General features: G+C 35.2%; 2 protein-coding genes and 1 long non-coding RNA gene across 5 annotated transcripts; 1 reads left to right on the top strand and 2 right to left on the bottom strand.

The window, feature by feature from the left end:
* The first annotated feature begins 31 nt into the window (after positions 1-31).
* On the top strand, positions 32-2,227 carry LOC120325405 (optic atrophy 3 protein homolog). Of its 2 annotated transcripts, XM_039391504.2 has the most exons (3): positions 35-170; positions 621-783; positions 1,418-2,227. In XM_039391504.2, the coding sequence occupies exons 1-3, from the start codon at positions 117-119 to the stop codon at positions 1,828-1,830; spliced, it is 630 nt and encodes a 209-aa protein (XP_039247438.1). In that variant the 5' UTR covers positions 35-116; the 3' UTR covers positions 1,831-2,227. The 2 variants fall into 2 exon arrangements, with proteins under 2 accessions (XP_039247439.1, XP_039247438.1); XM_039391505.2 differs by lacking the exon at positions 621-783 and having other exon boundaries at positions 32-170.
* A 3,184-nt stretch (positions 2,228-5,411) lies between these two features.
* LOC144420688 (uncharacterized) lies at positions 5,412-8,033 on the bottom strand. Its single transcript, XR_013474718.1, has 2 exons — positions 7,204-8,033; positions 5,412-6,912 (listed from the first exon to the last, which is right to left on the bottom strand). It is a non-coding gene; the product is annotated as an uncharacterized LOC144420688 (long non-coding RNA).
* Positions 8,034-10,971: 2,938 nt separating this feature from the next.
* Positions 10,972-20,359, bottom strand: LOC120325401 (centrosomal protein CCDC61-like). Of its 2 annotated transcripts, none has more exons than XM_039391502.2 (11): positions 20,028-20,358; positions 18,926-19,008; positions 18,261-18,421; positions 17,845-17,994; positions 17,259-17,358; positions 16,772-16,888; positions 16,234-16,316; positions 15,225-15,410; positions 13,019-13,117; positions 12,603-12,803; positions 10,972-11,686 (listed from the first exon to the last, which is right to left on the bottom strand). In XM_039391502.2, the coding sequence occupies exons 1-11, from the start codon at positions 20,209-20,211 to the stop codon at positions 11,482-11,484; spliced, it is 1,569 nt and encodes a 522-aa protein (XP_039247436.2). In that variant the 5' UTR covers positions 20,212-20,358; the 3' UTR covers positions 10,972-11,481. The 2 variants fall into 2 exon arrangements, 1 of the variants encoding a protein (XP_039247436.2); XR_005567333.2 differs by having other exon boundaries at positions 11,548-11,686; positions 13,019-13,134; positions 20,028-20,359.
* Positions 20,360-21,495: the final 1,136 nt, after the last annotated feature.

Below are 21,495 nucleotides of genomic sequence, written 5' to 3'. Positions count from 1 at the left end.
CAAGTTGTTAATGTGTTTACCGTAACTTATTATGGTTCTTGGAATACCACTAGCTAAATTTATACCAGAAGCTTTTAAGGCGTTTTCGAAGCCAATTGTGAATGTCTTGAAAAAAAATGTCACAAAAAGCCCATTTTGGAAGGATACAGTATTTATACCAATGGCAAAATGTAAGAATATTTAGTTTTGTGTGTACTATTGTGTTTGAAGTTTTCCTTTAATAGGGATGTCACTTTCTGAATTTGTAATAATCAGTATGTCAGAACGCAAACTATAATCAATGATACTTTTCTTATATTCTTTTTACTCTGACACTGACTTTGCCTACCCAATTTATTACACTCGGAGGTGGGAAGGTGGAATTGAACCTAAGATTTTTAACTGTGATGTGAACTTGATTGCAAAACCAATTCGACGAACTTGCTACAAATATATTGGCATTTTACATACCTTCATAATTGTTGGTCAATATTCATCTCCGTGCTCATACAAAGTAATATATTGAAATATAATGCAAACAGACTATTATTTTCTATGGTAGTTGATATAATCCTCTATCCGCCTGAACCCTTGCGTGGCTAATTATTACCAAACTTTACTACTTTTGATGTTTTGTTTAGAAGCTTCTTGGTAGTTATTTAGGCATGGTGTTAGGTGTGCCTTTGGCTAAGGCACTCCCTTTGTTATTTAAAGTGGTTACAAAACCAATGGTTGATTCACTGAAGAGAAATGTAAGAAAACGTGGATTTTTAAAGGATTCTGTGTTTATACCTTTAGCTCATTGTGAGTAGATTATTATTTCCGAGCTAATCTGATCAGAAGTTTTCTTATGCTGGTTTTAGGGTGAAATTTTTTGATTATTCTGGAGGTGTAGAAGAAATATTGAAAAATGCTCACTCACATACCGTAAATATAAAAGATGAATATCATCACTGTCTCCGGGCCCCTGAACTTCAGTGTGGTTTGTTTTCAATGAATTGCAGTTTATTTGATATATACAATGTATATTTTAACTAATCCATATAATCATGACATGTGCTATGTCCACCATTCTTTGTTTTAGAATGAACTCTTTTATTAATTGTGTTACATTGACACCTGTCCCGTTTTTGATAATGTGGTTTCCGCTGTTAATTAAAAATAATGTGACCTCGTGCTTACCTTATCTATTACATAATCTTCATTAATAAATGTACTTTACAGCCAGTAGTTAAATAAATCCAACTTGAATAATATTGGCTGTATTCAAAATCAAATATTCTTATTTGAATATATTCTGATGCCTCCTGCCATTTTTTTCTCGTTATTAGATTTTCACACAAGGCCATTGCAATATTTATCAGTTTTTATCTATTTTTGTTATGCGAAATTTATAAATAAAACAGCCATCCAATAAATCTTTTCATGCTTGATTCAGATTATAACAAACAGTCTGTGAGAACCAGACTCTGGACACAAGGAATTCGTCGGACGAAGGAACAAATTGAAAAGTCGTCACAGATGTCTGAAGAAGCAGCAATTGAACTTGGTGCCGAAATAGTTGCGAACACTTTCACATTCATTATTGGGTTGTTGGCAATTCTGATGCAACAGTCAATTTCAGCAGCGACTGAACGTAAAAAAGTGGAAGCAGAAGAGAATATTCTTCAAAGAATAGAAAAAAATCAATTAGAACTTCATCGTAAAGTTTTAGAGTTGGGCTTGGACTTGCAAAAACAGGACACTAAAATAAGAGAACTTAATCGAAAAGTATTATCTCTCCCACAGTATGGAACTTTACCTCAGCAGCATGAAAAAACAAATATTTCAAAATCTGTTGAGGCCTTTTGATATCTCAATAAAAATACCTAATAAACAATTGCAGTATTATTGGCATTTGACTTGACACGAGTTGAGTTCCATCCCACTCCCAGTCCCCAACCCCTGGCCATTTGTCAATATGTCCTAATTTCGAACTATGCTTCAAGCTCTATAATTTTTGACAATAACTTAAGATAATTTGCGCCAACCCTTCCTAAGATGTGCTGTCAAGATCCCATTTTGCCTATTTTGTAACTTGTGGAAATAAACTGCTATTTCAAGACTGCAAACAGTTTGTTACATATTTTTTTATAGTAGATTTCCACTTGATTGTGTGAAAGTAATTTGCCACAACTGTTCAAAGATTCTCTGACACTGATTTCTTTTGAACGAATGACTCATCTTGCTGGCCGTCAAGGAACAGGTTCACTACTAGGCCGCGAGCCGAGGCCCTGAAAAACGCCTTGAAAGTGAGTTTCGTAGCGCACATCAGGTAACTACCTGAAAATGATTTTAAAATGTTCCTTAGAAATTTAGGGTGGAGATCAAAAACCTCACTTAATTTAAACCTAGATTAAGACTAATCTCGGATTAGTTAAACTCGGTTTAACTTCGAAAGTTAACCGGAGATCAAAAACCTAGTTTAGCGGTTACTTAACTAATCCTAGTTTAAGTCGGACGCCACGAGGCATTTCACCGAAACGTCGTGGCATGTTGCTCTTTGACCCTGTATTTCCATGGTGATGGCTTCGTGAACTGTCGTCTGCGACCCAAAGAGGTTATATAGTCGCTTTGCTACAGCTGAAGAGAGCCGATTAAGGAGTGTTTTTTTCAGCTACAGAACAGATCGCGCTAAAATAGGTATAAAGAAGGTCTGTACTTCAGGCAGGCGCGATCCTAAAACCTGTAAGACATGCAAACCTGCGTTTAAATATAAACGATATAAAATCGCCCATGAATGTTACTTCGCCAGACTGCCGTCTGGGTCGGACGTGTTTTTGTTGCCCTGTTAGATGAAAGATCAATCAATGCTGTTGGACTGAGAATGCTACGCGCTGTGTGTTTCGGTATTTACTATTAGATTTGTATCTCGTGATATCAACATGATCAAGGCCTATCCACCGGAATTAAAGAAGTTTATGGATAAAAGATTGGATTTAAAGTTTGTGTTTGGCAGTCGTCGGGTGCGGTCGCGTCGCATTTTTGAACGGCGCAGAAAGATTAGATTGACAACAATGAACCAGCACTTAAGGAATATCAACAAGTAAAGGCCGAAATATGAAATTATATGGCAGCATAAAGGCAACATACGGACATCATAAAAGAATCGAAAGATGAATACATCAGGGATTGATTCAGATATTTTATTTTGTGACAGAGTATGATATACTGCTATTTCTCGAAATTCCGCTTGAATACTGAGTATTCAACTATATATGTGTAAATAGTTTGCAGTGTAACTTACAGTGTAACATTTTTAAACATTCATTTAGTGGCATATTTTTGATTTGTTCTCTCTGTGTGTATACCGGTACTGTTTTAACAATGTTGGCCACGTCAATGTATCAATTAGGCTACAGACCTGCTCACGTGTGATTAGTGTTTTTCCTAATAATTGCTTTTATGAGTGTCCGCACACCGAATTTGCCGCCATGGTTTTGCGTTTGTTTGTATATTAAACCACTTATCACCTTTTCCGCAATGCCCAATCTAGCAATCAGTGTAGTTTTTCATGGCTTGGTTTTTCTTAAAGCTTTCATGGCTTCATGAGTATGACTATCGTCGCAAATTTATTACATTCCACTCCCCACATTATCTTTGCATGAGGTTGTAGGTATTGGTCATTATCAACGTAATTGTTGAAAGAGAGTACAACAGCCCGAAAGTTTATTACTATCGTGTATTTTGTTTGTTAAGTTTGGCCCAAGCCTCATTTAATTGGGCTTGTGTTTTTGTGTGCGTGCTGGTGGGCAGGCACATGAGATACTTCATGTTTTAAACTTTTTTGTAGGTTTTGCTTGCCCTCCAGAATTCTCCATTTTTAATTTAGGTTTGTTATGGAGTTTTCGAAATAAACTATCTATCTACATCTATCTCTATTGCATTATTTTTACTAATTCAGTTTAGTAATGTTTTTTCACTTGTGTGAGTGAACAGGCACAAGCCTTTTTCTCGTGGTCCATGTCGGTGTTTCTTTTATTTTTATTCATGTTCTGTGTTGTAGACGTAAGAGCAAAATAAAATTATAATTGTACAAAATGGACGTAATTGATATTTTGGAAATGATAGACAGTGAGGAATTAGGCGAGGAGAGACAAGTGATTTCAAGGTCATATTTGAGAGACGTACAAGACCCATTCCAATTACTTAACGAGAATGAGTTTACACAACGGTACAGGTTTTCGAAAGACAGCGTGCTTATTTTACTCGATATTATAAAAAATGATACTGGAATGGTTGTCCGCAAGCATTCCCTCCCACCAATTCTTCAACTTCTCACCGCACTGCGTTTTTTCGCTTGTGGTCATTTTCAGATGACAGATGGCGACCTGATGGGAATGAGTCGACATACTGCTCGGAGATCTATCCATAGAGTTGCGACTTGTTTTGCCAAGCAGAAACGTAAATTTATTGATTTTTTGGGTCAAGATCTTTCCAAAGTTAAGCAAAATTTTTTCAATGTGGCTGGCTTTCCATCTGTCATTGGGGCGATTGACTGCACGCACGTGTCAATTCAGTCGCCAGGGGGTGAAGATGCAGAGGTGTTTCGTAACAGAAAAGGGTATTTTTCCATAAATGTACAGGCGATTTGCGATGCCAACCGAGTGATTACTAATATTGTGGCAAGATGGCCTGGATCCACTCATGACTCTAGGATTTTTGCCAACAGCATCATCCACGATAAATTAGAGAGAAATGAAGTTGATGGATATTTGTTGGGGGATAATGGCTACCCTTGTAAACCATATTTGTTTACCCCTCTCCTAAACCCTACAAGTGGCAAAGAAAATCGCTACAACAAGGCGCACATCCACACCAGAGCTAGGATTGAGCAGTGTTTCGGTATTCTGAAACAAAGGTTACCTAAAAATGATTTTAAAATGTTCCTTAAAAATTCAGTAACAAATATTGCCTTGTTCTCACTTCCAAAAGTTGCACGTTTTACGGAAAAGACGCTTTTACTACAAGAAATATGTGCTACGATCTGTCCTATATTCTCTACATTTTCGGCAAGGAACAATAACTTCAGCATGACGTAACAATTGAATTAAACCAGCTGTTAGCGAGCGGATGAATATTAGTTATTACTGCTTGACCTTGCGCTGAGTTGGGCAGGCTTTCCATAGCCCTGTTTAGTTATTATTAGTTAAGTTATGCTAAGACGTTGTTGAAAAATGTATAAGTAAGTTATTAAACACTTGTAGATCCTTACCACGGATATGGGCCGTGAGACGAAGCCATGAAAACGCCCAAAAAATGAGTTTCGTAGCGCACATATGGTAACTAAATAAATTCTTCAGTTTTGTGTGAAAACGAACATAATGAACGCATTACAGCTTGTTCCACAATTCTAGTGCGAATGCGCTGAGTTGGGCAGGCTTTCCATAGCCCTGTTTAGTTATTATTAGTTAAGTTATGCTAAGACGTTGTTGAAAAATGTATAAGTAAGTTATTAAACACTTGTAGATCCTTACCACGGATATGGGCCGTGAGACGAAGCCATGAAAACGCCCAGAAAATGAGTTTCGTAGCGCACATCTGGTAACTAAATAAATTCTTCAGTTTTGTGTGAAAACGAACATAATGAACGCATTACAGCTTGTTCCACAATTCTAGTGCGAAATTGAATATAACAGGTTCCCGGAAATTCAATAACCATAAGTTTACAACACATACATAAGAACTATGCAATTCGAGAGCCCTACAGCACACTAACACAAATGTATTCCTGTAATGTTTTGCCTGACCAAAATCGGACTTCCTCAGTCAATCATAATTTATTAGGTAGATTACGAAAAATATGGCATACATGTAACCAACAACAAAAAATACTTTAATTGTGTGACAGGAATCGGGAGTGACCTCGAAAGCAGCGACACCAACAACGCTGATTCACATAAATAAATTTTATGTAATAACCACAAGCAGTTTACAACAAGAACAGCATAAAAAGCTACATCCGTTTTATAGAAGCTATCAAACGTGTTTATTTTTAAGCAATGAAGTCACAAATTAACATCGTGAGCACGAAAACACAAATAAATCAGTTATTTCTCACTTAGAAATTTACCGCAAAAGTCAAGAAAATTAACATAATGTACATAACATAGTGAACAGAAATATTACAATTTACTATTAATCTTTTTTTAGTTTATGTGGTTATGTATTTGAACAAAGGCAATAATATTTCTAGAAACAGGACTACGACACTAACAAATGTCCGAAAAACAAAACAAATAAATGATACTTATTAAATCAACAGTAATATCTAATTCACTTTCTTCCGAATTGTTTTCGAAATCCACTATCTCAAAAATCGACTTTTCCTCTATAAGTGTACTGTGATTTTTGCAGTCAATACAAAAACAAAAATCTGTGCAATTTAAGTTGATTTTGGCACACTTTCATAAATTATTTTGACTATTTTTCTTACACTTGCAGTTTGCCAACTCAAGAACTGATTTGAGGGCCACATGCTTCTTCAGTGAATCATTGTTGGGTGGAGAGTATAATCCTTATGTTTGACAGTGTTAAATAGACGTGCCCTGGTATCATTTACATTCTTCATATCCTCTTCAAATTCCTCAGCTTTATTTATTAATGCCTCGTTAACTTCAAAAGATCTTCATAGTCGAGGGAAAAAAATGAATTGAAAATCTCAATGAAGTCTCCAACATGAATTTGATGGGCAGTTCCAATTGCAGAAAAGTGCTAAAGTATTTCAATATGAATAGCCCATCTAAGCTGTTTGCAACTATTATGATTCTCATATACCTTTAAGCTTCAAGACTTCTTGTTTAATCCATTTTATAGCACTGATAGCAGCAGGGATCAGAGCCTGCGTTAGGTCGGATTGGTGGAACATTGCCGTTTTCTTTTGTAGTACAGTATCTAAAATGAGGAAGAAAATAATATTTGGAGCAGCATGAGTTTAAAAATACCCCTAAATACTAACTAATACCTTGAATACATAATGCATTTTATCTGATGTACTAAATGAGCGTATATATGCTCATTGCATGTACTACAGTCCAGCAGTGTTTGCATACCATTACCGGTACTAGACTATATCTACACTAAATTTTGATATATCACAGTCTGAAATGTCCTATGACAGTATGAGTATGGACTATAGACTATATTTTAAAACATCAACTGTTTGTCTACAACTTGATTTCTCACCTCTCAATCGTTTCCAATGCTACCGGTACCTTTCTTTCCACTCCGGCATAACTTATCATTGCTTCCCAGGTTCTTGTCGACTCTATGAATTTAGATTTAGACCAACCGACATTAGTAAAATTGATTTTCTTCTCTTTCACACAACCGTGCATTACAGAAACAGCCATTCATTTCTATTTCCAAATATGCTGTGGCCTATATCTGTATATAGTAGTATAAGTCTGCTGAATAGTCAAGAAGAGTCATTAAATTAATCATAAACATTTCATGCAAGCCAGAAAATATCGTTGTTTGTGACATATTATTCTAGGTCTAGCCTTCCTTGGAGTTACCGCACCGTACCTATTTAACAACGTCTTATGAGCTAGTGCTCAACTAAAATTGCTATTTATGGTAAGGATATGCAAGTGTTTGATATCTTACCTATACGGTACTTTTCAACACCTCCTTAGAATAACTGAACTAATATTACCGGTAACTGAAAAAAACTATGGAAAGGCTACTCAACGCAAAAGCGAGCAGTTGTAGTACATCTGATATTCATCCGACCACTGGGGATCCACCTACAGCTGACTAACTTGACTGTTACGTCTTGCAGAAGTCTGCGTTCATTGGCCCATGATACCGGAAAAGCAGAGAAAATAGGACAGATGGTAACACATATTTATTGTAGTAAAAGCGTCTTTTCTGTAAAACGTGCAACTTTTGGAAGTGGGAACAAGGCAATATTTGTTACTAAATTTCTAAGGAACATTTTAAAATCATTTTCAGGTAGTTACCTGATGTGCGCTACGAAACTGAAAGATAAATGGCCTCGGCTCGCGGCCTATACCGTATTAGCCTACGGGCCGTCCCGTCCGTGAGAGAAAGTCCATAATTTGTCAACAAAATGCAAAATACGTATTAAATATTATGCAATTTATTTTGGTGACTGGGAGCATAGTACACATTCAATAAATCCGTTTAAACAAGTTTACACTTAATAATGTGACCATAAACGAGGTGAAAGCAAGACGTATAAATAAAACTAGAGAGAAATAAAGAAACGGACCGTGGCAATGAGAGTATTCCATAAACATGGTTCACAAAATAGTCGCGTTTGGTAGTCATCGGATGCGGCCGTATTTTTCGGCGGTGCAGAAGGACGAAAATGATGATAATGAGCCAGCACTGAAGGAATATCAACAAGCAAGTAATGAAATAAGAAAAGGATATTGCAACATACAGACATCATAACAAAATCGAAAGATAATAAATCAGGAATATGAAGAAGAGTATGGAATTGAAATGCGACTGTCAGCAGATACTGCAAATGCTATTATTAGAAATCATACTTGAATGTTAAATGAGAATTCAACTACGGTATAGATGCGTAAAATTTTGTAGTGTAACTTGATATGACCATACCATTGCGCAACGCTTTTGAACATTCATTTAATGGCATACTTTTGTTGTCTGTGTTTATACTGTTTTAACAATGCTGGCCATATCAATCAGGCTACAGACTAATTCACGTGTTGTTAGTGTTTTTCCTGTTAATTGTTTTTATAGTGTCCGTACACAGAATTTACTGTCATAGTTTTGAGTTTGTTTGTATCCTAAACCACTTTATCACCTTTCCAACAATGCCCAATCTAGAAATCAGTGTAGTTTTTCTTAGCTTTCATGGCTTCAACGTATTTTTATCTCGTAAGTTTAATTCACAATAACACTAACTGAATTAATATGTAGCAATACATTTTCACAGAAAATTTTATGACATTAATTTAAGATTTACAATGGTAACCAAAAATTGCGAATTCTGTCGAAAAATATGCAACTACCGTGTTTCCCCGAAAATAAGACCTACTCTGAAAATAATACCTAGCCTGAATTTTGAAAATGATTTCAAATAAGTCAAGATTCAGGAGTTTTCAGTGATATCTCTGTGGTCGAACGACAATTCGGTAGTCGACCAAAAAATTCCAGTCAAAAAAGCTGCGGTACTCGAACACCCGATTGAGATATCTCCACCCGAACCGCGGCTGCTATTTGTATTTGACCATTCAACAAGAGAGCAATGCTTAAATGTGTGGACACGAAGACCAAAACGAAATAGTATGGGTGCAATCTGTCACAATGGACCTTTCCCCGAGCATCAACTTCCTTGTTTACTTCGTGACATTTGTCAATAAGCAAGATGCAAAAATTTTTGATGACCGTCATCGCACACACAAAAAAGAGAATTCCATAGAATCGCACCTCTGATTACCCTGGGCGGATACGCAGGTTGGAATTTCGTGGGTGATAATCATGTGCGAGAGGATTGTTGGACTAACCGCCACCTTACGGTAGTTGACGTAACCGCTGGTCGGTTACGGTTTCCTTCACATCAAGTCCATGCACCTGAAAACAGAGAAAAGGGAGCGATACTCTAAAGCGAAGCAGCAGTCGTCTACCTTACCGTTTATCATCAAAAAACTTCCGACTTTCGCGTAGCTGGTCGAAGAACCGCTACAACAATTTGTATTCATTTTCAAGAAGTCATCACACCCAATTTGAAAGTGAAAAACGAATCACATAGAGCCCGCAGAAAGTTTTGAATAAATAAAAATAAATATATAAGATAAATAAAAGTGATAGACGAAAAACACAATATTAAACTAATGAAAATATCAAAGCAATCAATCCTGTAGTTAACGAAAAAAAGACATTTGCTCATACGGTGAAAAGAAGAAAAATACCAACAAGAGCAACAACATAACGTAATAACAAAACGATCCATGAGCCCACTCCGTGTCCAATAACCGGCTTACTAATCCCGTACCCGGCATGGACTGGTAACCGGACGAGGGGCCGTGGTTTGCCATATGATTAATCCGTCTTATCCCGCTTTTCTGCGCCCCCGGGATAAATATGTAAAACCTTCTTTCCTTTTGTTAATATATTGCGTATTATGGAATGCGTAAGATAAATCTAAAATAATTTCCATTTTTTGTTATGGCAAAAAAGTTTCGGTACTCGAACACCAATCCTGAACGAATAAGCTCGACTACCGAGGTATCATTGTAATTCCTAATTTTTCTAGTGGTGAACTTGATTGACTATTGTGAAAATGTAGTTTTAACTCTTGAGATGAAGTGTGAGTTTTTGATGAGAATCGAGAGGCATGAACTACAATCGATGAAATATGATGCAAACGATCCTGGAAACATCAAAATATGTTTGTGTATATCTTTGCGCGGGACGTGTTCCGTCAAACGATTAAGCTTAATTTATTCTTCATCTAGATAAATATGAAGGCTTATCTCACAAGACAAGGTCCTCTCATTCCTCAATACTACAGAAGATGTCCCACTGGTGTTATCAGCAAAAAAGTATGGAGGCATTTACTATGCCGATAAGGTTATAATTTCTTCTCCATCTGGATAAATAGGAAGACACTTTTTCACAAAACAAGGTCGTCTCATTCTCTTATATCACGGGAGGAGGTGTCGCACCGATGTCATCGGCGAAAAATATTGAGGCATCTACTATGTGATTGACGAAAGTTCGAAACAATGTTGGACCAACAATTGAACCTTGTGAAACACCACACGATATGTAAATTGCAGAAAATCCCCACAAGCACTTCTATTAGGCGACGTAACAACCAACCTCTTTCTTTTTCTTTCACATTATGAATTACATGGCACCCGTTAAAGAAGTTTAAAATAACCGGACATATGGAGGAGATTGGGACATACAATTATGAATATACTGAATTTTGGGACACCAAGCATTCAAAAATTGAGCTAGTCGATATTTATTATAAAAATAGCATCGGTTTATATTAAAGACACACAAACGTTAAGTAAAAACTAGTGCATGGACATTATCCACACACCAAATATCAAAATCATTCACAAAACAACACAACTTTTCTTAGACACAAATTTTTATATTCGTTTCCCTGCATACAAGAGGGAGGGCATTAAAACAAACTTCATGAACTTTTGGCCTACACAAAATGGGCACATTCGGCCGATAGGGGAGTATTTTTTAACATAAGTTGTTTATGTAATTCCTGCAGCTTATTTTCAGGTACGTTTTGTCGACAACACTCAACTCTTTGTTGTCCAGAAGGCAACATTGCAACTGCTTAAATTCAATTCATTCGGTTATTTGTTGTCAATGCATCCAGAAGATTTCAAAAATAAACAAGACTATTTTTCATAGTTCATATTTTATAGATTTTGAAGAACAACTTAAAAAGGAAATATTGAATAAATTCCTATATTGCGACTCAAAGTATTATGATTATGATTTGACTGCACCTAGGTCCTGCATGTATTGTTGCAATGCAATAAGTCTGGCATCAATCTCTGCCATATTATCGTCATATTCTTGCTCTTCCCTGGTAGATCTAGCAGTGTTGTATCTTTTTGGGTCAGGTGTACTAGATCTTTTTCGCATAGGTCTTGGATCATCACGTTCAGGCGTTTCATCCCATGCAACCATGCACCTAGTGAATTAAAATAAAACATTACTTTAAAAAAATATGATGTCAAGTTCAAAAAAATACGAACCATCTCTTCTAATGGTTCTGTCAACAGGTACTTATCATTTTTTATCTTCGAATAAAAAAATAGATAAAAAATTTCTGAAAGGAATGCTTACATATAAACTGCAATATTAAACATTTAAGTTTGACAGCGAATACGACTGGTGCATAGGTTTTGTAACCTTCTGAGAAGCCACAGGCAATGTTCAGAGAGGCATATATTATATTTCAAACTATAAAAATACAAAAATTGAATAGTCCAACAAGGTGATTTCATAATTATTCAGTCACATAAACCTTTTGATTCTTTGCTTTAGCTATATACTTTAATTCCATACATATCCCAAGATATTTTCTTACAAAAGTTTGTAAATCATGGGTGGACATAGACAGATTGGTTTGAAAGTAATCATATTTATCTTAGACCTAGTGTAACTTGATATCACTAAAACCATGGTCATATTTATAGCATATACTTAAAGCATAGCAGGCCGTTATTTCGATGAAATTCCAAGTTTTCTAACAATATTCTAGCCTTCTAGTCTGTTTCAGAACATATCAAATAATTGTCTATGTACAACAGCATTGTCAATAAATTCTAGGAACAATTCTCAACTGCTTTGTTTTGTCACTATGGCCGATATAAGTAAATAGAAAATGTTTATAACATTCAGTTTTATAAAACATAAGTTCATAAGTTGAATAAAATAATTATACATGGTCCATTTATTAAATCCTGAGTTAAACCAGATAGCATCCAGTCCATTGTTTGGGCTCAGATAGTACATCATAATTTTAGTGTAAAAAGTCTGAACATGTCTGCTCATGCCAGACATTACGATTTGGTCATAAAGTAAGACATCATAAATTTCCTAACCTTTGTCTTGATCTTGTTATCGACCCATTTGACGATCTTCTGCTTTCAATGGATGAACTCCTATCTCGTAATATAGAACCTAAATTTCCATCTCTTGAAGATGAACGCCTTGAAATAGCAATAGCGTTTTGTCTTGCTCTTGCTCTACCTCTATGTGACTCTCCAGAACCAGGAGTGAAATTATGCATGATTTTCCGCTTCCTGTAGAAGACAAATAGAAACAAAATAATATCCTTGATTTTCCCAAATATTAATTTCATTGAATATTACGCTAATAAATTCACTTATTTCGGACAATAATTACTAATACTAAAAATTGCTGCAGATTTTTTTCTGGAAATTCTGGGATTTGATGCTGATTCTTGAACCCAAAATTCATAAGAGAAGACTATAATAAAATAACATCATCTACTCACTGTTTTTCTTGAGATTCTTTTTGTTTCCTTTTCTGTTCTTTAATATACGAAGTTGGGTCGAAACGAGGTGTTGGTGTCCTACTTCGATTTCTTGATAAACTAGAAAGAAACATTGACTACTACAGCATAAGGAACATATCTCAGTCCTAGTTATCAAGTGAACTGAAACTGAATTCAGATAAAAAATGCCAAAAAGTGTCATTTAAAGTAAATAGTATCAATAAGATATGTATTTTTACCAATTCTTATTTAAATATTGCACACAGACTAGTAAAAAATTTAATCATGAAAAAGTTTGTTAATTTTGGCTCATCCACTTATTCCTACATGAAAAACCACTATGGTATCGTTCAGGGGAGTGGTTTTGGGGGTCAGAACCCCCCTTTATAAAATGTAAAAAAAATGAAAGCATCTTTCTGTATCATACATATCAATTTTTCGTAGCTTGAAACGCTTTTTAGATCCCCAAGCACCAAGACTCACGAAAACACACCTTTTTCGGCGTTCAGCCGGACCCTCTAGCTGTTTCGATCAAACTTGGCAAATATAAATTTCAGAACCCCCCTCCTTTGAAAATTTCTGGCTACGCCCCTGGTATCATTTCATGCAATGAAACATTATTGTCAATAATTTGAGGAGCTCAATACAATAGGTCAAACACTGAAATTAAAAAAATATATATAGCAAAGAAATGAGGGTTTTTCAAGCTGAACAGTCCACATTTCTTCTAGGTCGATCAGTAAGATAAAACCACTTTCTCACTGGTACAAAGGTAGAATAGGCAAACCTTATCTGTCCTTTTATCACAATCTCTAAATACTGATATGCTAAATTAAGACACGCTTCAAACGCTTTAATAGTAAACGGTTGAATACAAAAAATAGATATTAAACAGCATTAAATCATTATTAATGTTGGAGTGTCGAGTGTACTAAAACACACCCGCTGAGAATTAATTGGATGCAGGACCAGCGTGTGGCCACTGCAACCTATGCGACCGGTGTAAAATATTAAATTTAACCACTATCAATTAAAATCAACTTTTTATTCTGTGCGATAAAGACGTGCAAAACAAGGTTCCCGTAAACACGATTTCGTAGTTAGGTATTAGTTAATATCATCTAAAGACGAATTCGTTTATTATTATTATTGTTACATATCATTATCTACCCAGACTTGGCCCTACTCAAACTCAATACGTAACTATTTTCGACAGATGTGGCATCTTTTTTTAAATTTATCGGCGAATAAAATTACTAACTACAGACACTTGATCAAACGTGCGTCTATCTTGAACGATAGAAACGGACCGAAAGATATGTAATCTTTTGAGAGTGAAATTTAAATTCGACAGATCATCGTGTTTTGCGATATAACTTTGTATTTTGGAAACTGGTGTAATAAAAGTAATAAAATTATTCCTAAATATTATTTGATTTAAATTGATCGCGAGTAATGTGATAACATTTCACGCCTGGCTTTTGGTTTACATGCATCATTTTCTGGGGGAAACTCGCCGGTCGCGAAAAATCATTTACAGTAATGTAAAATGAAGCAAGTCACGCCTGTAAACAATTGAAGATTGTTGCAATCAGATTATCGGAATATCGCCAGCAAGTCGGCACAAATAATCATTAAACCCTAGCTAGATAGCAAAGCAGGAAAACGCAAAAAATGGTGCAATAACAGGTCTTCGTCGTAAGGTGTACTTCACGACTTCTTGTCCAAAATACGCCGATTGAGATTACAGTGTTTGAAGTTTACCGATTTTACGGGTTATTTCCGAGCAGACGCAAGTCTATTTAAACGAGAGAGATTTCCACGCGAGAAAAACGCTCGTCTTTAATTGATATATAGAAACCCGAAATCCTGTTATCGGATCCTGTTGGATTCGAATACTTTGGGATTCGAATCCTCCGGTTTTGGTATTCCATGTTGCCCATCCCTAGTTATAACCGTAAAATAAATATGTATTTAATGTACAAAGGTCAGGGAAATATTGGGTATTCCCACAAGCTTTGGCTTCTTGTTACGGAATATCAATATTAACAAAATCAATGCCTCCCCAGTAATCTAAGAAGGCCTAGTTGAATAGCAAAAGAATGCATTTACCTTGTTTTTTCAAACAGTCTTTTCGGATTGTGCCTTAATAAATAAGCCCTCATATTATATATTCAATCTTATTAAAACAGAGTAAAAGTATCACCTTCTCTCTCTTGATAATGACCTTTCACGCAGTACTGAGCGAGACTGAGACCTGTCTCGAGACTGTGACCTTAATCTTGAACCAGATCTATTGAACGATGATGATGATCGGTCTGCAAGGCGTGAGATGCCCCTTGAATGACGACTGGCACTATTCGTTGTTTTTCCAGAAACCAAGGGAGTTCTCCTAATGAATAAAAAAAAGTTGTAAACCAGCCGAATTCTTCGTTTCAGAAATTTGTGTTACTTGTTGGAAAAAAGAGTTGGCCTAACCACAAGTAGGCCCCAGAAAGTTTTGTCCAAGACAAATTACGGTCATTCAAAGAATCTTTTATTTTATATTATGTATTTTGTATCAAATTCAAAAGATATGATACTGAATGTATGAACTGAGTCAATTGCTATGCAAACCTCAATGAGAGTATGGTTTATCATTGAAATGGATACTTCACCCATACAAATCAATGATATGTGCTGGTGCCCCTGCGACTATTAACTTCTATGACTGAATTCAAAAAAGTCATACTCATATATATAAAACCAGCTTTGAACTAGTTATCTCCAATAATATGCGAATTCATTTATCTCATAGAAGATTTTTTCTATGTTCTACTAGATTAGTGCCTGTTGCATGAACTGTTTACAGAAATCTCCGTCAGAAGAAAAAATCTATGTATGGATCCTATGTCACTTGTCAGTGATTGCTTGCAATAAGCTTTAGACTTTATTTGAGGGCTCAAATCCTTACTATTGTATAAAAAGGTTGGGAAAAATTTGTTCACAGATGGCAGAATATCGGCAAGTATACAGCATGATACAAAAAGTTTATCTATAAGCATTCCAATAAGATGATATCGCCATTAATGAAAATCTGAATAATTCAATCTAATGATTTTAAAATTTGAATTTAAATGAATGATTTCAAAACTCTATTTTCTCCAAGTCAAAACGCGAGTTTTTTTTGCAATTCACAGAGCCCCAATTAGAACATGACATTTTAAAATACATACGTTCTTTTATACATCGCTAACTCATTTGTCAAACTCTTCACTCTTATTTGTAAAGTTCTTTCTTTTGCTCGAACGTCTTGTAACTAAAACATTAAAGAATATTTAAAAAAAAATTACATATACATTGACAAGGACATCTGAGAAATAATCACTCCTTCATAATTTTTTCTGTAGCAAAGGGAAATTACAAAATTCAATCTTCACTTGAAAAATGTGGTCATGCTTTGAGCAACCCTTGTGAAACCAAAATTGAACACTTGAATATCAATCACAGAGCAACAGAGAAATACACATATTTATAAGCTCTGATCTGAAATTGGTTGAGACAAATGGAAAGCAAAAGATTTGGTTATACCACTTGATGAATTTAAATGAGCGACGGTCATCTGCCTTTTCTGACTCACAAAAATTTATGAATTAATATATCACAATAACATAATAAATAATAGTATGATTTAATTTATACAACTGTTTAACACAAAAAGTACCAGTACCCGCTTTCTGTGCGTTTATAATAAATAACAACAATGCATTATACATCACATGTTAGACGCTTCACTTCAGCAGTTTTCTTTGTCATTTGTCGTTGATAACGATTCTTCTCCTTTACCATTTCAAGTTCCAAATTCTGAACAACTTTTTTCAAAATCCGCACCTGTAGACACACATGCAAAAACTGAATAAATCTAAGTTCACTATGAAACCACATGATTGCATACGCTAAATCGATAGTGTTGTTAAGGTGACTGCTTTTGTTGGGAAAAAAATTGGAAGAATCTTTTGACTCTATGTCAAATTCTTTTAGAATCTGTTCGACTATATATCATTGAGTCCAATTTATCAAAGTTCAGCCTAAAGTTTTATAAAGCACATAAATTTTACCAGACTTTTTGATTTTATTTCACTGCAAATTGGAGTATCAAACACTAACTATAGCAGCAGTTGTAGGTGATTTTTATAATTTCAGGCTAGGCGTTGCTTGAAATGATGTTGCTTGGAGATTAGTGAATGAAAATAAACCTCACCTCTTTAGAAACAGCAACATTTGTACTATCTTTCACTTGTAGTTTCAAATTTTCAAGCTCCATCTCCAACTGATTTTTCTCTTGTAAAGTTATTTCATACCTAAAAAAACAGAATCAAACTATGTTCTTTCCAATGAAATTATGAACACAGGGTAGTTGGTGCAATCTCCACCAGTCAAGTACATGCGCCAATGACATATAAATGCATAGCTATTCATTCTACAAAATGACCAGACCTGGACACCATACTATTTAATCTTCATAACACAAGTCCTCTCACTAAAGAGAAATATGAAGGGAAGGCCACACACTACCTTATCTATATATGATGGGAGACAGTAAACATGTTTACTAAGCTAAAAATAGGCAATTCTACATGAAAAACAAAATTATTTCAGTATTCAGCTTTTTTTTTCTTTTAAAAAGGTTAATCTGATGGCATTGACAATTAGACCTGCTTAAGCTGCCATCAACCAATATTGGTTGACAATCTCAACTTGACATCTTAATAAACATTTATTAACTTTTTGAAGCAGATAAAATGTCAATGGTAAGTGGCTTTGTTTTCGCCATTTTTATCACTTACTCTTCCTTTAGCTGTTCATAGTCTTCATCTTGCAATCCCATCTGTGCTGTTTTTAATTTTCTGATTTCGTCATTTAATTGGCGAACAAGATTTTGTAAATGTACTGGATCTGGTTTTCCTTGATAAGGAAGAGGCAGAGGATAATGTATCCTAAAAAATATCAAACATTAAAAGTTATTCATCGTAATTCTGTATTTTCGTCCTACATGAGAAATGTAGCCCTGTTGAATGAAGATGTGCCAAAGGATTTTGTAAATATCAAGTATAGTTGAAAATATGGTATGAAATAAAGTTTAGTTGAAATATGATGAAATTCAGTCCAATGCTATATATAAAGTTAGTAAATTCTTCAATTTTTATGTTAAATTATTCGCATTGAAATGACAGTATCAAACAGTATGTAGTATCAAACTCACCTATCAAATTCTACTGAGTATATAAGAATAAGATATCTTTTATTTTGTTGAGCAAGTGTTTGAGCGTTTGGAAGAGGTTTTGCTGTGGTTCCAACTTTACGATTTCGCAACAGTTCCAGGTCAGAATATGTCAAAAGATCAAGCACAACAGAATCACTGTTCTGTCAAAATATACAAACACAGTTCACAGTTCTCACATTTAATCATTTTTCCAACCAGTTTCAAATAATTAAAGTAGAAAATCTTGTGGATGCCAAACAGTGGCCAATATAGAAATAATTTCTCTCAAAACAAAAACAAACTTCGTTCATAATATCAAGTATTGACATCACAGACCAAGAAATTCCCTCTTCATTCCAGACTATTGTTGGCAAAACTTTTATCAATATGGCCTCATTATATGAATTTATGCACTGCCCATGGTTTGGCAATACCGTCAGAAACCATACTCTTACGAGCCTTATTTTTTCAAATAACATGATGTGTTATGTAAACCAGTGAAAGTTTTTCGATATGAATCTTATAGAAGGCATTTTAGTGATTGCCTGCAACTTTGTCAAAGATGAGTCCCCTTTACCTCGAGTTTGTGTGTGGCCTTACTTTGTGCAAATTCTCTCAAAATCTGAAACCTTTCGTACATGTTCATAAAAATGATCATAACCCACCTTTTCTAAAGCACTTTCAAGCATGGAAACAAATACAGGAAATTGTTTGAAATTCCCTGTTTTTCTGGCCAGATCTTCAATATCTGAAAGTGAAATTCTAGATTTTCATATTATAATATATATATAGGTGGGGATGAATCTACTACATCTTGATTTTCAAACTGGTCAAAACCAAATATGCAAATCATTACTGGATATGCAAATACTGAGTTCACAAATATGTCTGATGCAGCGGCTCCCAAACTGTGGGTCGCGGCGACCCACTGGTGGGTCGCAAAAGGAATCTTAGTGTTACGTGAAAAGATGCAGAAAGCTTTGATTAATTATACTGGTTATTAGGATCGATGGCGACTCGATTACATAAATCTTTTAAAAAAAAAAAATTAAATTGAATTTAAATTCTAATCTGTGAAAATTTCCTTTTTACTATCTCCCCAGTGGAACACAAATTTGCTACACAAAGAATGACCATGTGGCTTTTTTACGCATAGCAGTTTTGTACCCTGTACAGCACTTCTCAACGTATTTCCCCGAAATTTAGACAGGATTTAGATTTATTTTTTTTTGAAGAATAACACTATGGTTTTTTTTTTGGAAGAGGTCTTTGGTGTCCATTTATCAAAAATAAAATTACATTGTAGAAAATCACAAGATTTTCCAATAAAAATTATATAAAAACCGACATCCATTGTTTCTATTTGTATTTACTATACAAAAATCAAGTGACAAATATCATAATTGTGATTGTGACATCACACAATCTTGAATAGTGGTGTTATTTCCACCTTACCTCGGGTCATTGAACCTTTCCTCTCCCACACATTTTAAATTTATTTTAAGGGTAAGGTTTATTTAAAATCATTTTAAAAATTCAAATTAGGTCTTATTTTCAGGCCAGGTCTTATTTTCAAGGAAACACAGTAGTTTTGCAATGATTAGCCATTGCTGTGTTCTGCGTTATGTTTTATTAATTTATGAAAGTTAAATAGGTCGCCATGAGCTGTGGTAATAAATAATGTGACCAAACTCTAAAAAGTTTGGGAACCACTGGTCTAATGGATTTTATGAACAAGCCACTGAATATAAAATCAAACTGACTGACATGTTGAATCGAATTTTCCTCTCCATTGATCAGCAGTTAGTTTATCTTCAACCTCAATAACCAATGTTCGTCCATTGTTAGTCGTATTGGCCGAGACCACATATTCAATTCCACGAAATATACAAGAAGACCGAGATGTGTAATTATCTCCTTCGCGGTCTATATTCCTATCAGAAACCTTCATTTCCTCAACAATAAATACGTTTTTTCTCGCTGCAAGAGACTCCGGCAATATTTTTTTGGACAGGGTCCACAACGTAGATTGGGCTATTTAATAATTTCAGAATGAACAATATAATACCTAATGATAGACTAAATAAATAATATACCATATGATGTCCATTCGATTAATATTAATATGAAAATAATAGACTATTCGTTGACTTTAATATTCAGGAAAATATTTCGATAGTCTATTTAACGTTATTAGATTAAAGGGCACTCCCAAAGTATATGCACCAATATAGTATGTATGGAGCACAACCTGAACCCTAACCTGGTACACATACTACGTTCAGACTGTGCGCTATCTTGGTGCACATACTCCGGGACCTGCGATTAAAGATCCTGGGTCACTGTAAATAGAGATGGGCAGTATAGAATAGTCTAACAAATCCAGAATGATCTGATAACAGCATTCGGCGTGAATTTTTATATTTCTGGTTTCTAATTTATCAATGAAAAACGAGCGTTTTCTCTGGCATCAAAATTTTTCTAATTTGATTATACTTGCGCTTGCTCTCAAAAGAACCCGTAAAAGCGGCAGACACCAAACACGTTAGTCTCACTCTCACCAGACTTATTCAGAATAAAAAGATGGCAATAAACACCTCACGACAAAGACTCGCTATTGCACCATTTTTATGTTTTCCAACTTTACTATCTAGCATTTACCGTACCAACTTTATTTTGCGCAACTTCATTATACTGTATTTTATTGATAGACAATAATGTCCAAGCATCTCCCAAAGAAGGGGTGTCTGATCATCGAAAAATGGGTTTCTCTGAAGCGAGACAATTGTCACTCGATCTGTATAGTGTGCTGTATTGAATATACCGTATATGCTCGTTTTACCGCCCGATCTTGTTTAAATACCCGCCCGTCGGCCCGTGTGAACAGAACATAAAAATAAATAAGGGCCGGTGCTAGAATACCCGCCCGATGTAAAAGCTGATTTTTCAGTGGTAGCGAACAATAGGAAATAAGAAGCGCTTTTGTCACAACGCTGTTGAATTTTAAGCGCTGGTAGATAACACCCACGCCTTAGGCGTCCAATTACCTAACAGATAGCATTGATTATGTAAAACCGTGGTTCATAAACTGGGCGTTGCGACGCCCAAGTGCGTCTTTTCAATATTGATAGGGCGTCGCAAAACTTTTCTTATCTTGCGGATTTGTACCTGCGGTGCGTAGAAAAAGTCAAAATTTTCGTTATTCTTGTTTAAAAATAACAAGCTCCCGTGCTTG

Source organism: Styela clava, chromosome 1 (assembly GCF_964204865.1).
Source record: "Styela clava chromosome 1, kaStyClav1.hap1.2, whole genome shotgun sequence".
Classification (NCBI taxonomy): Eukaryota; Metazoa; Chordata; class Ascidiacea; order Stolidobranchia; family Styelidae; genus Styela; species Styela clava.
This window is presented reverse-complemented; position numbering and strand designations above follow the sequence as displayed.